Below are 15528 nucleotides of genomic sequence, written 5' to 3'. Positions count from 1 at the left end.
TAATTGAAGATTTGAATGCAGGGAGAAAAATTATTGCTACTGCATTATCAATACTGCGCTGCACTGAGGATTGACCCAATAAGGCCGAAAGGCGTCTGCAGTTGCTTTCCTGAAAGGTCGTTACTAGTGTTGCACCAAACAGCGTATCTCTCTGAGGGAAAATTGTGCTTGTGTAAGAGCTCCTTCCCTCTGTATCGAGATTTTCAGTTTTATGCTGAATTTTTCAAACATGTTGGCTAACAAATTTCAACATACTGTCTTACGACCTGTGTGTGCACCGAAATCAGTTTGAGAAAAATTGTTCATAAATGAGGGTATTATGACAACCAATCTTGCGTCCTACTCGAAGAAGAACCCAGAACCTTAACAAAAGTTCCTCTGTATTTGAGTTGTCCTTTTATATTCATGATTCTTCCTCTTTCCTTTAACTATATACTTCATGACAGTAATGACCACTTCAGCACTCAGATGCTCCAGAAATGTATACTTTCAAAGCCTGTGTGTGTAAATCCTTTGCAATGTTGGCTCTGGTAGATAACTGCATTTTCAACTCTCATTGTCTCTGCCTAATCTGGCTTTGGTCAAATGTTCTCTTCATTTCATTCTGTTTTATCTGTCCTAAGGTTTCTTGGTAATCACTCTTTCTAATTTTTTATCTTTTTTCATGGCTGTGCTTTAATCCACTAGGAAAAAGTAATCACGGTAAGAATCTTATCTATCAATTCAATTAGCCTCTTTTTAGCGTATTTTCTGAAGAAAATACACTTTTTATTTTTTTATTTTTTTTTTTTTTTGATCATCACCAAGGTTATTATGAAATAGCACTTCTCAGACATTTTCTGCCTATCATACTAAAGCTTGGAATATGACGAAGATACATCACTGAAGAGTATAATGTATGAAATGATTCAAAAGTCTGTGATCTCTCTGTTCCACGTATTAATTTTTATTGATGCACTTTTAGATTTGAATACTTTGAAATGTCCCTAAACTAACGAAGTCTATATTTTGGCGCATCTAAAGTTTTCAAACAGCAGTCCCACTTATCAAGCACTTAGATGCATAGATTCTTGAATTTTAACTTCACGAAGATGTTATTTTTAATTAGTTATAGGTAAAAATAACCTTCAATTCTCTTCAAAAAGTTTTTCTTTTCATCAAATACAAACTTTGAGTTGAGGTGGAGTCTTAGACTGTTGAATCAAGCCGTCCCTGAAAACTTTGGATTTTCTTGAAGTTACCAAAGTCTAAAATCCAAGTTTGTGTATCGCCAACTATTTGATATGAAAAAGGGCTGAAATCATACTTTCAAATAGTTCTGCACCGTAAAAATTATTGTAATATGGATATTCTAAGGCTGCGGTACAGTACATTTGTGCATTATTTTTAGTTGTACAAAAAAGTGAATGCAAAAAGCACTTTCATTACAATATTTTAGTCATCGTGTTTACAGGATTAAAGAGTAGGTACTGTAAGTATGTTTCTCTTGTAGGGAGCTCTTGAAACAGTACTCAGTGTTTCAGGTGACGTTTGTCGTAGTTAACTTCTCCATGCTTGCAGTAAAAATACGTCGAAAACATGAATGTAATTGAGGTTTATCTAAACATTGTTTTATGAAATGCTAAATTATATCAATCTGAAACAAAATTTAGATCATCAGAATAGATATAATGCTTGTAAAAATACTCTGGATGGAGCAGAGCTAATGAAAAGTGCCTGGCAAAAATCTCTGGAAATTATTGAAATCAGAAAATAAGGCCTTTATCAGGGTTTCGTGCAAATTCTGGCTCTATCTTTAAATCTGTTGAACAAAGGAAAAACGCTGTATGAACATTTGAATGTTGCTAAATATCCCCTACTAAAGAATTTATGTCGGAAGAAACATTTGCATATTCCTTGAAATTTTCAAATATTTTAGATTGAATCGCAAAAAAATTGTTTGACAAATTGGGAGGAAAGTATTTGCAACATTCGTAATAAATTTGTATTTTATCGAAGGAATTCTGGCTATGCCTGAAGGCTCTTATGGCGTTTTTCCTTAGCGTGGCAACCAGGAAAACCAACGGAGTCAAAGATTTTTATTCCTATCAACTCTTTGTCTCTGGGAGAAATTCTTCTGTTTGGCTGAATGATTTTTTGTTACTAATTAGTGCATTTCCTGTCATATTTTCAGTGAAAATGAAGATAGCACAGGGGAAGAAACTGAAGGAACGTTGAGGACGGTTACTTTGGAGCGAGGTCCTGATGGTCTTGGATTCAGCATTGTAGGTGGAGCTTGCAGTCCCCATGGTAACCTTCCAATCTACGTGAAAACTGTATTCTTCGACTTGAACGGTCTACTCAAAAGAGGCGATCAAATTGTAGCGGTTGACGGATTGAGCCTGGAAGGATTGACTCACCAGCAAGCCGTCGACATCCTGAAAAAAGCACAAGGTGTCGTCACTTTGACCATTCAGTCATGAACCGGAAAAAATCTTGCCTTTGTTTAGATTTTTATCTCTCACATGCGTATTTTCATGTGAAATTGTGATATTTTATTGTTATTAATTGAACAACAATTTTTAAGAGAGGTTTAACTGTATTTCTTTGGATTAGATTCTTGTTCATGGGAAGTGCTGGCCTCATTTTGATCTGTTCTACATAGCACAAAGTAATGTGTTATGATTTGATTACATGAGGGTTTTTTCCGCCCCAACAGTCTTTTACACATTATTGTATTTTACAAAACTGGCTTGAAACTTCATTCTCATGTAAATCAAATGAAGGCACAAATGTTTCAAGGCACCATACTTGAATTATCAGTCGTAACTAATGAATACATGCGCTAAAAATTATTTACACTTTGGTTTTTTGACAAAATCAAGAGAGGAATTTCTTTGGTTCTGTCAAGGTCAGGTTACCCTTACCCTTCACGAACAAGTTTTAATTGAGCTAAAATTTGCTGGATCACTCAGTTGAAATTTGCAGTAGCATGCAGTCAAAGGCCTCAAAGCACCTGCTTTTTTGTTTCGGGGAAATAACTTGTCACAAGCAAAAACTTCCGCTCAGTCTAATTGTAAGAGCCTCCTTCTTTTTCCTATATCCGCCCCTCAAATCGACCAGAAATGTGTCTGGTTTGAAAAAAGACAGTGCTTTTATTCTATGAATACTTCATTGATTCTTGCTGAATTTTTTTTTTTTTCATGAAGATAAGGACTATTTTGTAAGGGTATTTTTAACGCATGATTCATGTTCTGAATCGTAAGCAAAATTGCTAATGAAAATATTGTTGAAATTGCTACGGAATTTCAAAGGACTTGGGAGAACCTATTCATTTCCCAAGCTCTTTTGATATTAAATGCAAAGCCAAAGAAAAAAAACTCATCGTTATCTTGACACAATCTTTCAAAGCTAATTTCTGTAGCTCGGTCTTAGCGCTGAGATAGTTGGGTAAAATGTTTCGTGCTTTAGTTGATTGTTGATGGACCAATCAGCAACAGTTCCAATTCAAGCAAAAAACAGTATCTCTGTTATGAACACTTACTCAAATACTTTTGATTATTGCTTCTCAGTGTTAAATGACCACACTGAGAAATTTGGGACCATTTTCTTTTATTTTCTTTGATTGACATGATGACATTACCTTGTTCATAATTCTCGTTGTTCAGGTGCTTTTGTAGTTTTAGCATTTCCTTTATCCTTTCTTGAGGATATATACTGGGTTTATTTCACCAATTCATCAGTTTGCAATGAATTTGTGTAGTCACATGAAAAATTCCCTTAAACTTACTGCACTGTTTTAATAAAATATGCAAGACCTAATGATTTAGGAGCAGGGCTAATTTGGGGAAAGGTCTCTTTCCCCTACTTCTCATTCTTTGCACTTATTTGTGCATAACTTACATTTTGATGATCAAAGTGCAAAACCACTTATCTCCATTGCATTGTTCAAAATTTCCGCTCCTACTTTATTTTTTCCTAGAGAATGAAAGTCAACTTTTTAGTTTGGAATTGATACAGAATATTCTGCTAACAGAGAAGAAAAATCAAGAAAGTTTTCAAGAATACACATTCATTAGTTTTCCAGAGAATAAATAAAATATGACTGGAAGTTTGCCATGTCGCAAACGGAGATACTTGGTCCTGCCTTTCGGCCATCAATTTATTTTGTAGGATTGGGTCTCTCTACCAGTCTTCTGAGATAATTCAATGACTGAAAATGAAGAGAATCAGAGAAACTCTCTAAGCCACCATTAGGATTTTGTAGAGTTTTCCATCTTGTGTCTTTTTTGTTGGAGGTGCCGAAAATGCACAAGCGGTATTCTTTTATCAACTTTTGTTGCAGCACTTACCAATTTATCAAAGTAAATTGATCAGCTGAGGATATTTTGGCAAGAGATGCTCTTCAGAATTTTTGCCAATCAAATTTCAGACAGCTCTTAGGGTTAGTAAGGGAAGAAAAATTATTTAATTAAAGAACTGAAAAGATGAAATAGTTACATTTTTTTAGCTTTATCTTTCCCACTTGGTAGCAAGAGCAGAAATGCCTCTAACGTGTACATTTTTTAGATGATTCCGACTATTTTTCTCCCAGTTGTACAATACATTTCTTTGTTCTAGCTCAGTTTTATGTTTAATTCATCCTTTGTGATAATAGTACTTAAGTTATTTCTGTGAAACCATTATTTTTATTCTTGAAGTTCATCCGCTAGATAATTGTTTCCTTTAATATGTTGTTTTGTTAAATGATTTGTACGTTGAGTTTTTCAAGTGGTTGTATAAATACCATACTTTTATGTGGATTTAATATTTTTTTGTTCAATGCATCCATGGCCATGTATCAATTCATGTAGATAGGGTTTCAAATTGCAGCTGCTAAGTGCTTTCTCTCATTCTCATTGCAATTTAGAGCTTGCACTATCACTCCAACCCAAGGCGCAATTTTTGGTGTCATTTTCCATTTAATTTCTCCTCTTCTTAGCTAGTACTTCTTGTTTTTGAATAATTTTTTTTCTTCATTCAAATTCACAGACTGGGAAAAAAGAATAGTCAATATTGTTTTAAACCCAATATTTACTTAATCAAATTTTTTCCACAACATTGAATAAAATTAAATTTCAGAATAAAAGCGGAAGTACATGAAAACTAAAAGCGTCTGAATGGGAGTTTTTCTAATTCCACATTAAATTTAAGATGAGTTTGTGAAATATTGCTGTGTTTTGATGAAAGTACTTCAGAGGTTTGCACTCTATGCAACAAACGCTGCACTGGAAATTGAAATAATTGTTCAGTCAAGTACCCAACTTTTTTCACCGTGTCTAAAATATTTTCTATCTGGATATAATTGCAGAGAAGTCCAATTTTTCAGTAACCAAGTGCCGTAATTTTAAAATTTAGCCAAGCTCTGTAAAAATTTAGAGGATTCTGCCGTAGAAGGCTAAATTGCTATTTTCCGAGGTTTGTTGATTGCTGGGACTGAAGGAAAGTCCGTAAGCAGTATTTTAATCATACCCACATAAATACTTTTTATGTCCTGACATTTAAAATTTGGAGTATTTTGCAGAAATTTGAAAAAACTTGCTGTCATCGGACATGCATAGCTCCCTTCCTCCTGGTAGTAACAATTTTTGTATTCATGCTGGAGTGTCTACAGGAAGAGTGAATCAAGAAATGTCCTCGTATTCCATGAAAAGACAAAAATTTTAAAATTCCTCTTGATAAATTATTTCTTCCGATATTTCTGACAAGTCTTGCGTGTTTTTGCAATCATTAGAATAAAACTCTTAAAAGGAAAACTGAGAACTCTCAGCAACAAGTGGGGCTAGATGTGTGATAGTCAAAACAAAGATAGTATGTATCCTTTCAATTTTAATGGCCAATAAACCATCCCAATGAAAACTTTGAATTCAGTTTCATAATTAATGTTAAGAAGTGTTTCTTCCGAAGAAATTCTGTGTTCGCTAATCAAACAAGCAACAAATTTTTTTCCTCAATTCCGTAGACACTCTGTACACTTGTATGCTTGCAAATTTAACACTTTGACCGTAGCGCAACCTAAGTAAGCGGCAGTAAGGAGAAAACAATTATGGACAAATCAGCAAGTAGCAAACCCTTGCGCTTTCTATTGTCATGAGTGCGACCCACTCATTCTCTAGACTGGTCAAGTGGTCCTGGAAGTTTCTGTAGGCATAAAAGCCAGATAAGGTTGCAGGTAATAATGACAGGAAGGCAAGTAACTTAACATCTGTGAACAAACATTTTTCCTGTTCACTTGACTCCTTCCAGGAGTAATTCTGGCAATGTTTAATTGGAGCATGTGGGGCTTTACATTCAAACTTGACTCTCTCATGATACAAAAATTCGCAATTTGCCCCAGGTGGATCAACGCAGATTAGAAGATAAGAAACATTGCTTTTCCATTCTTAAGAGATGTAGTAAAATAAAACAAAAAAGCTAAGAAAACCTTGCGTCAGGAAATAACTACTGCGCCGTATGAGAGTCTGTGAAAAATCGCACTGTAGTCAAAGTGCTATATAGTAAATTTTCAACTTGACATGTTCCTAAGTTGTATATTTTTATTACATTTTTTTTCATTCCGTAGCATGAAATCATTTCATATGTATAGGTAATATACGAGAGGTAGGAATTCAGCCAGCCTCTGAACTGTATCAGTGTAGATATGTGTATTATATTTTTTCATCAAGTGCCAATGCCCATTATGAGTGTAGATAATGTTAGTTAAGTTAGCGCTAATTCAATATTTATTAATCTTCTCCCTGTTCACAGCCATTCTTTGTTTTCATGAAGGCTCACAATCGTCGAATATGTAGTTGCCTGAAAAGGTTTGGTTTGCTTAAACGGTGGGATTTCTAAGTCACTTGATTATGATGAGGAGCATCTACACAGAATAGTCATCAATTCTTAAGCATTGTCTCCAAGGTGTCTACATGAATTGGAAATTGGAAAAAGTATCGGAGAATTCTGTGAAAAAAAAAAAAAAAAAAAAAAAAAAAAAAAAAAAAAAAAAAAAACTGGAATCTCTCTCATGTTTTTTCCAAAGTATTTTAGTGACTTTCAAAACAAAAATTTCAGAAAATCATGACTTTAGATAGCAAAACTCAGGCCTCTATGATCAGTGAACAAATTTTTTCCCTTTTACAATGTGACTTTCAATTGAGGGGCTTGGAGGACACGCCGCATAAATGCAGTTTTTGCTGTTTCGAGCAATACATGTTTGAATTTTCGAAATTATATGGTTCCCTCTGGTGGAAAGAAAGTTCAAACTGACTTTTTGATGCTTAAAAATTGGAATTTGGAAGCGAATTTTTCACAGAACATGCATTAAGACTAGTTTTACTTGACATCATTAATATATCAATTTTTTCTAAAACTTCACTTATGCATCTTGTCTTCCAAGCCTCTCAGTTGATTTTCCATGAAACATGTCAGCATTTTTTTTTTCTTTGATTGTCGTCGGGGATTTCTCCCCGAAAGTCTGTAGACACCCTGGTTTCTGCCTCCATATAGATTCAAGGAAAATCCGCTTTTAAGATTAGTGTTTGATAAGTGCATGCCACAGCTTGTAACTACTCAGCTTTTCTCATTATTTTCATTGATCAAGTCATGTTTGAGGTGCCTTAATGAGAAAATCATCTATATAAGTAACTAATAGAAGATCAAGCACCATCACTTCACAACTGTTAATGAACAAATAAAGTTTCAGAAAATATTGCCTGTATCACCAGTTAAAAGTTAAGACAACCCAATCAAATAATTCAAAATTTTGGATTTGTTATTACAAACTTAGAGACATATAAATATTTCTTCCAAGTCTCTGTTTTGTACGAATATTATGTTTTTCTTTCTTGTCTTACAATCGACCTACAAGAAAACTGATAATGGATGTTAAAAGCCATTTGAGCCACACATTCTACTGAATAGCACGCCAAAACCTTTATTTCAGAAATTGTGTGGTATGCTATCAGAAGAGAATTTCTCTAAACCTACTTTTCATTTTGATAAAACCTTGTCAAATTTTTCGCAGCCTGCAAAGCATATATACTAAACTTAAAGAAATTGTTTAAAAAAGCCTGATTATCCTTTCAACATCACAGTTGACATCACAGAGAACTAAGATCAGGACAACCCTCAAGATTAGAGTAAAGTGGTTTTATAGAGCTGATTGATTTTTATTCTTGTTCACTACCTATGTATCATTATTCATAAAAATCGGTGACATCAGTTAATCAGAAAATTCATAGACAGCTTGAATCATTTGGAATGGAGACTATGAGCCTAAGGCTCTAAATTGTTTACAAAATCAATGAACTAAGAAAAAACTTATAGAATATGACAGAATGAATGAATAGAGTATATTGCGAAGTTCTTATAAGCTCCAGATAATCAAAAATTAGGCATGTTTGATATTTTCGATGCATACACCTGCTCTCCAACTGGTCATTCCAGAAAGGAGTTGAATTCAAGTTAAGTGAAATAGATACTCCTCTCCTTCTTGTTTCATGCGATGTGTTTTAAACATGGAAATCAATGTAGTGGGAGTTGATTCATTTTCCATTTTTAAAGTAAGGAATCTTCATTAAGGTAGAGAAATACTCCACCTTCTGCCATCCCCCACTACAAAAAATCATTTTCCCTCTGCAACAAAAGCCAATAATGCTCCTCTTTGCTACCTAAAATTGATTCAGTTTCAATACTATTATTTTTAATTTGCTGGGAGCTATTTTGCATCCTTGTGTAAAGATTGAACAAATGATGATCAACGCCTTCAGGCCAAAGGTTATCTCACCATTCCATCTGCTCATTCGCGTCCAAGTCATTTGACAAAGTAGGGAGAAATGTACTTAATTCACTTTTCTTTTCTGAACATATAGAATTAGATTACTTCACAAAACTTCATCACTCTCTCACTGAAACAAAATGAAACTAAAAGAAGATGGAGTCTCATTCTAGTGTCAGCAGTCTTCTTAATTATTTATCTAACCTGGAAAAATCTTACAACGCAATATAAACTTTAAAAAGGTAAAACTGAACTGTAGTGATGTCTGCATAACCATCCCTTCCAATTAAAATACATCTGCCTCTGCTAAAAAGCAATTAAAATTGCTATGATTAAAGTAAATTCAAATTTTGTACTCTCTGCATTAAAATCGTATCTCATCGGTCATTTTTATCTGCCATTTTGTAACTTCAAGTGTAATATTTTAAAAAACCATATAATTGTTTGTTATCACTGCACTTTTATCCTCATAGTTTTTCTGAACTAAGAATAAAGTTGTACAAATTATTTCTGTGGATTTATTCACTTCAGATCATGCTCCATACAAACAAATACAGTCATATATTAAACCTAATCCACATTTACCACACTCAGAAGTCTTTCAAAATATAATAAGTCCCCTGTAAAATGATCCATGGCGTCATATGTTCAGGTCTAAAAACTTCCACAAGTTATCCCCTGCGAAAATCGAGAAAAATCGAATAAGGGAACCATATCAACTAAATTTTCGGTTAATTCGTTTGAATAAATATTTCGTTCGTACAAATCATAAGTTCTCTAATCGGAAAGTAACAAAGATAATCCCCTTGCAAATGAAAGGAGGAGTCCGAGCCTACAAGTTGGCGCCTTCGGCGTAAACCGCGCATAAATTGAACATCTAGTCCTACAACACGGGCGTTTTTGACCGTTCCTCGGCTTAGAAGGCCTCACCAAGCCTCGGGCTAACCACGAAAAATGCACTTTTGCGACAGGGTCACAAACACTCGTTTTTGACGGTTTCTCGGCTCAAGAGGCCTCGCCGAGCCTCGGGACCATGCGCAATCGATGCAGCGACTTCAACTACGTAGGATCCGACTGAAATCTTGAAATTTTTTTCTCAGCCCAAAATTGGGAAAAATAGACAGGGGTTACATGGACTAAATTTTTAGCATGAAAATCGGAAGTTCACCGATCGGGCCGAAACCAAGTAAGCTCGCTTGGAATTGACCCACTGAGTGGCATTTTCTAGTCGGAAAAGCTCCGTGAGTCCCTCGCTTCGAGCTATCCGCTGAAAAAGCTCCAAAGAAACAGGCAAAAAGTGGTCGGAAAAGCTTGTTTTTGACTGGTTCTCGGCTTGGCAAAATCGAAAGTTCGCATATCGGGCAGGAACCAAGTAAGCTCGCTTGGAATTGACCCGCTGAGTGCGATTTTTCAGTCGGTAAAGATCCGCGAGTCCCTCGCTTCGAGCTATCCGCTGAAAACGCTCCAGAGAAAGAGTCAAAAAGTGGTCAGAAAAGCTCGACCTTGACCAGTTTTTGACTGTTTCTCGGCTCAGGATGCCCTGCCGATTGTCGACATTGTGCGGAATCGATTCTATGCCTCCAACTACGGTGGATCCAACTGAAATCTCGAAATTTTTTTCTCAGTCCCAAATCGAGAAAAATCGACAGGGGTTACATGGACTATATTTTTAGCGTCAAAATCGAAAATTCGCCGATCGGGTCGGAACCAAAAAAACTCGCTTGGATTTGACCAGCTGGGTGCGATTTTCGAGTCAGAAAAGCTCCGTGAGTCCCTCGCTTCGAGCTATCCGCTGAAAATGCTCCAGAGAAAAAGTTAAAAAGTGGTCAGAAAAGCTCGTTTTTGAGCAGTTTTTGACTGTTTCTCGGCTCAGGAAACCTCGCCGAGAATCGGGACCTAGTCCAGTCAATAGGGGGTAAAGTAGAGACAATTTCTGAGGAAACTTTCTGATAAACGTATGTATTTTTCATCGCTGAATCCGAATCGCATATTTGCGAACAGATCCTAGGCGAGCCAAAGCCGCCATCTTGAAAAAACGGCCGAAATTAGCGTTTTTCGGCCAAAAAACCGAAATAACTCGTATATTATGGAAACTACGGCAAAAGCAGTTATTTTCTAAATTAAAGTAATTAAAATTTCCATTAAATTGAGTCCAAGATGGTTAAGATCAGATGATAACAAATTCCGTTACAGCGTTGCAAAGTTTCAGGCAGTTATTGAAGTTAGGCAATTTTTGTAACTCATAATAAACATAATAATAATAGTAAAACATAATAATAGGAACTTTGCAAAACATTAATCCGGGTATCGGAACATGGTTGTTTTGAAAACGCCTTCAAATGCGACGTGGTACCTCACGCATTCCGGAGAGTTCAAATAGTTGTATCATTGCACCGTAAGAATGTAACGGAAGATTAAAATGGAAAAAGCCTCCATGCACGCGGGCTTGTCGATTTCCCTTGACATTTTTGCAGTCGTGAATGCATAGCTGAATTTCGCTCCAGCCAGATGTGTATTCAGCAAATGAGTAGTTTTTATAGGAGGATTGAAAACAAACAAATGTTAGGAAATAAAACATGATAATAGGTAGTAGTAGTAAAATAATTTTATTTTAAAGCGGTGCTTTAGCATCTAAGGCCATTTACACCTCTAAAGAGGGCAGTAACAGTAATAAATTTACATGGAACTTTGCAAAACATTAATCCGGGTATCGGAACTTGGCTGTTTTGAAAACGCCTTCAAACGCGGCGTGATACCTCACGCATTCCGGAGAGTTCAAATAGTTGTATCATTGCGCCTTAGAAATGCGACGGAAGATTACAATTGAAATTGCCTTCATGCACGCTGGCCTTTTCGATTTCCTTTGACATTTTTGCAGTCGTGAATGCATAGCGTAAGTGCGCTCCAGCTAGAATTGTATATAGCAAATGGGTGGTTTTTATACGAGGATTAAAAATAAACAAGTGGTACGGAATATAACAAAAGAATATGAAGTATGCAAAACGATTACCGGGTATCGGAACTTGGCTGTTTTGAAAACGCCTTCAAACGCGGCGTGATACCTCACGCATTCCGGAGAGTTCAAATAGTTGTATCATTACGCCTTAGAAATGCGACGGAAGATTACAATTGGACTGCATTTTGCAATTTGTACCTCTAAATTTCGGCCCAGTTTAAAAACAACTTATGTGCCATTATTCTCCCTATGCTCATAAGTGTTTTTTTCAGATGAGCCAGAATTTATACGTCCAAATTGCAAAATTCAGTCCAATTATTATTGAACTTCTAACCCGGAGAACGAAGGCCGACCGGCCGCACCCGGGCCATGAAAATGGGGGAGGAACGGAGGACCCTGCAGCTGCGCTTATACGGAACCCAACCCCCCCCCCCCCCCCCATCCACTGCCGTTATTGAAAGTTAAGAACTCAAAATTGCACTCCTTTTATCATTCATACTTACACTTACTACGATTTAATGAGTGATTGCCTTGAAAACTCTTTTTTTGCAGGGAGAGATACGGAAATTGCCTAACTTCAATTATTGCCTGAAACTTTGCAACGCTGTAACGGAATTTGTTATCATCCGATCTCAACCATCTTGGACTCGTTTTAATGGAAATTTTATGTACTTTAATTTAGTAAAAACTACTTTTGCCATAATTTCCATAACATACGAGTTGTTTTGGTTTTTTGGCCGAAAAACGCAAATATCGGCCATTTTTTCAAGATGGCGGCTTTGGCTCGCCTCAGATCTGTTCGTATATATGAAATTCCGATTCAGCGATGAAAAATACATTGGAATTGTAATTCAGAAAGTTTCCTCAGAAATTGTCTCTACGTAGCCCCTATATGTGCTCTATTGACTGGACTAACCGTGCGGAATCGATTCTACGCCTCCAACTACGTAGGATGCGACTGAAATCTCGAAATTTTTTTCTCAGTCCCAAATCGAGAAAAACCGACAGGTGTTACATGGACTAAATTTTTAGGGTCAAAATCGAGAATTCGCCGATCAGGTCGGAACCAAATAAGCTCGTTTGAAATTGATCTGCTGGGTGCGATTTTCCAGTCGGAAAAGCTCCGCGAGCCCCTCGCTTCGAGCTATCCGCTGAAAACGCTTCAGAGAAAAAGTCAAAACTTGGACAGAAATGCTCGTTTTTGACCAGTTTTTGACTGTTTCTCGGCTCAGGATGCCCTGCCGATTGTCGACATTGTGCGGAATCGATTCTATGCCTCCAACTACGGTGGATCCGACTGAAATCTCGAAATTTTTTTCTCAGTCCCAAATCGAGAAAAATCGACAGGGGTTACATGAGATAAGTTATATTTTTAGCGTCAAAATCGAAAATTCGCCGATCGGGTCGGAACCAAAAAAACTCGCTTGGATTTGACCAGCTGAGTGGGATTTTCTTGTCGGTTCCAGAGGAGGGACGGAAGAAGCTATTTTTGCATCAAGCTCTTTTAGTCCATGAAAATGAAACCCCAGTCGATTTTTCCCGATTCATTCCGATGAAAGAAAATAATCCGAGATTAGTATCAAGTCCCAAGTAGGTACTTGAAGGCGCAGAATCGATTCCGCGTGGTCCCGAGGCTCGCCGGAGCTTCCTGAACCGAGAAACAGTAAAAAACGAGTGTTAATTTCTTGACGTTTCGGGCATGGTCGAATATCCGCGGTTATCCGCGATTGTCAAGTTTGATCGACTCGTGAAGCATTTTGGACCGGAAATTCGGACTCCTCGACTCATTTTATGGGGGACGAGCTTAATTTCAGCCCGATCTGAGAACTTTCGATTTTGACCCGAAAAGTAAAACCTGCATGGTTACCCGACAAACACAAAATTTCAACAACGAAGCTGCTGAGAGTAAGGTAAGTCTCTAAAGTATAGGAAATCTAAGTAGTCCTTGAACAATGAACTTTTTTACAGGTTTGTAGAATCTTTTGGGATTTTGCAGTGCTTCCGCAGGGCCGGATTTATACCCACTTGCCGCCCGTGGGCCGCCCCATTTTCATTCGTTTTGAAATATCAATACAAACCATCAAGTGAACAAGCCGGAGTAGGAGGGGTGCATAAGACGTGTTTATTCGTGTTGGGCACATTTTTTTGCAAGAGTCCTGTCAACACTAGCCAAAGTTCACGGAACATAGCGCGAAAGTTAAGTTCCGTAAACCTACCTCTGTGTGGTCCAGGCCTTCCATTTATAAGAAATGAACGAAAAAATTATGAAAGAATAAATATGAATGTGGTTTAATAATTTTAATTTCCGCCACCGCGCTAATCGCACTGTTTTTGACGAAATGCATTAAGTATTTATGCAGTCTTTTAGGCACTATGAGTCTCACGCCAACCGCTGCTGACCGCACTGCGTTTGACGCAATGCGTGAAGTATTCGGGGAGTCTTGTAGGCGCTAAATGTGTTTCATGCTGACTGGCGCGGCGCGCGAAGGGCTTCTCCTTTTCAACTCAAATCCTCGTCATCATTGCTCTTTGCGCCGCGCCGCTCCAGGCCAAACTGCGTGTTTGGTTTCTCTCTCAACTATACCAATGAAAGGCGCTGTCTCTTGTATCGCTGAAAGACGAACAAATTCAACGCAAAAAATTCATTACAATATGTATACTTTAACTCTCAGGAAATGAGAGATTTTGTCGCCTTTTCTCGTTCTTAATTTTTTTTCTGAATCCGTTTTTTTTATACCTGAATTTGAAAGGTTGCAAAATTTGCCGCCCCCTAAAATTGCCGCCATGGGCCGTGGCCCATGTGACCACCCCCTAAATCCGGCCCTGGATTAGGGGCTGGGGAAGAACATTTTCGACGATGAAACTCCTAAGCCACGTACATCGTTTGCGGTATTCAAAAATATCCGCTTCCATTTTACTTTTTGGCGGAGAGCAAAGCAATTTCATTCCTTGGATTTTCCACACAGTTTTCTTCACGCGGACGAAAAATTTCGGGGTTTTAAAAAATTGACGTTGAATGGTTTTCATGATAAAATAATGTATGACAGGAAGTCTGCAACGTTGCAAACTGAGATACGTGGCCTCGTAGTTTCACCGTCTATTTGGGTTTATTACTACGCAGATCGATTTTAATGTCAACCTGCGATAACTATGAGAGTTGAACAAATTTTTACTTTGTGTGCGTCGTTTTTCCATATTTTTAATCCATGAAATCGAAAAAAAAAAAAAAAAAATTAACCATCCAATTTTTGTTGTTACAGAGAGGTTACTTGTTGGCAGCCCATGTTTTGCCGTTACGCATAAAATCGGTCACGTTTAATAGAGATACATCTAGTCGCTTTCAGTTTGAACCAGGTTTCAGGTTTGAAGTTTCATTTATTCATAAAACTTAGCTAATGTTAAATGTGAAGTTTAACGTGCTTCCAGGCTTAAAAATGTTTTCTCGACTTTGAATTGTATAGCCAGGACACGATGCAAGACTAATTGTATTAAACTACTTCAAACTCTTCTCATTTCAAAATGCGGCATGGTAACTGGTAAGTTCCTGCTGAACTTGGTCCAATTCGTTGCTCCTATGGCGTAAGGGTGTATCTCAAATTCCGCATGAGTCCCGGCACACTGGTTTTGAAGCTAAAAAAAAAAAAAAAAAAAAAAAAAAAATGCGACAAAAATGTACCCAAAAATGGTTTGCTCGGGGTGAGTCCATGGTACGTGCACACTTACAATCGCGAAAAAATCAAAATCTTGGCTAGTGCTATTTTCGAAATACGCGCTTTGAAATTTTCATAGTAAATGC

At 37.1% G+C, this 15528-nt stretch overlaps 1 protein-coding gene across 7 annotated transcripts in view; it reads left to right on the top strand.

Moving 5' to 3' along the window:
• The window catches only part of LOC109030874 (multiple PDZ domain protein), a 267841-nt gene extending 252614 nt beyond the window's left edge, over positions 1 to 15227 (top strand). For 5 of the 7 annotated variants that reach the window (XM_072300972.1, XM_072300973.1, XM_072300974.1 and 2 more), the window contains one exon: positions 2174 to 9283. In XM_072300972.1, the coding sequence (XP_072157073.1) occupies positions 2174 to 2462 (289 nt within the window). In that variant the 3' untranslated portion in view covers positions 2463 to 9283. Of the gene's footprint in view, positions 1 to 687; positions 703 to 2173; positions 9284 to 14992 lie in introns of those variants that run through there. The other 2 variants (XM_072300977.1, XM_072300976.1) reach the window with 2 other exon arrangements.
• Positions 15228 to 15528: the final 301 nt, after the last annotated feature.

The sequence above is a fragment of the Bemisia tabaci genome, chromosome 5 (genome assembly GCF_918797505.1).
Source record: "Bemisia tabaci chromosome 5, PGI_BMITA_v3".
In the NCBI taxonomy this organism is placed as follows: domain Eukaryota; kingdom Metazoa; phylum Arthropoda; class Insecta; order Hemiptera; family Aleyrodidae; genus Bemisia; species Bemisia tabaci.
The sequence above is the reverse complement of the archived record's forward strand: the minus strand, read 5'-3'. Positions and strand labels throughout refer to the sequence as shown.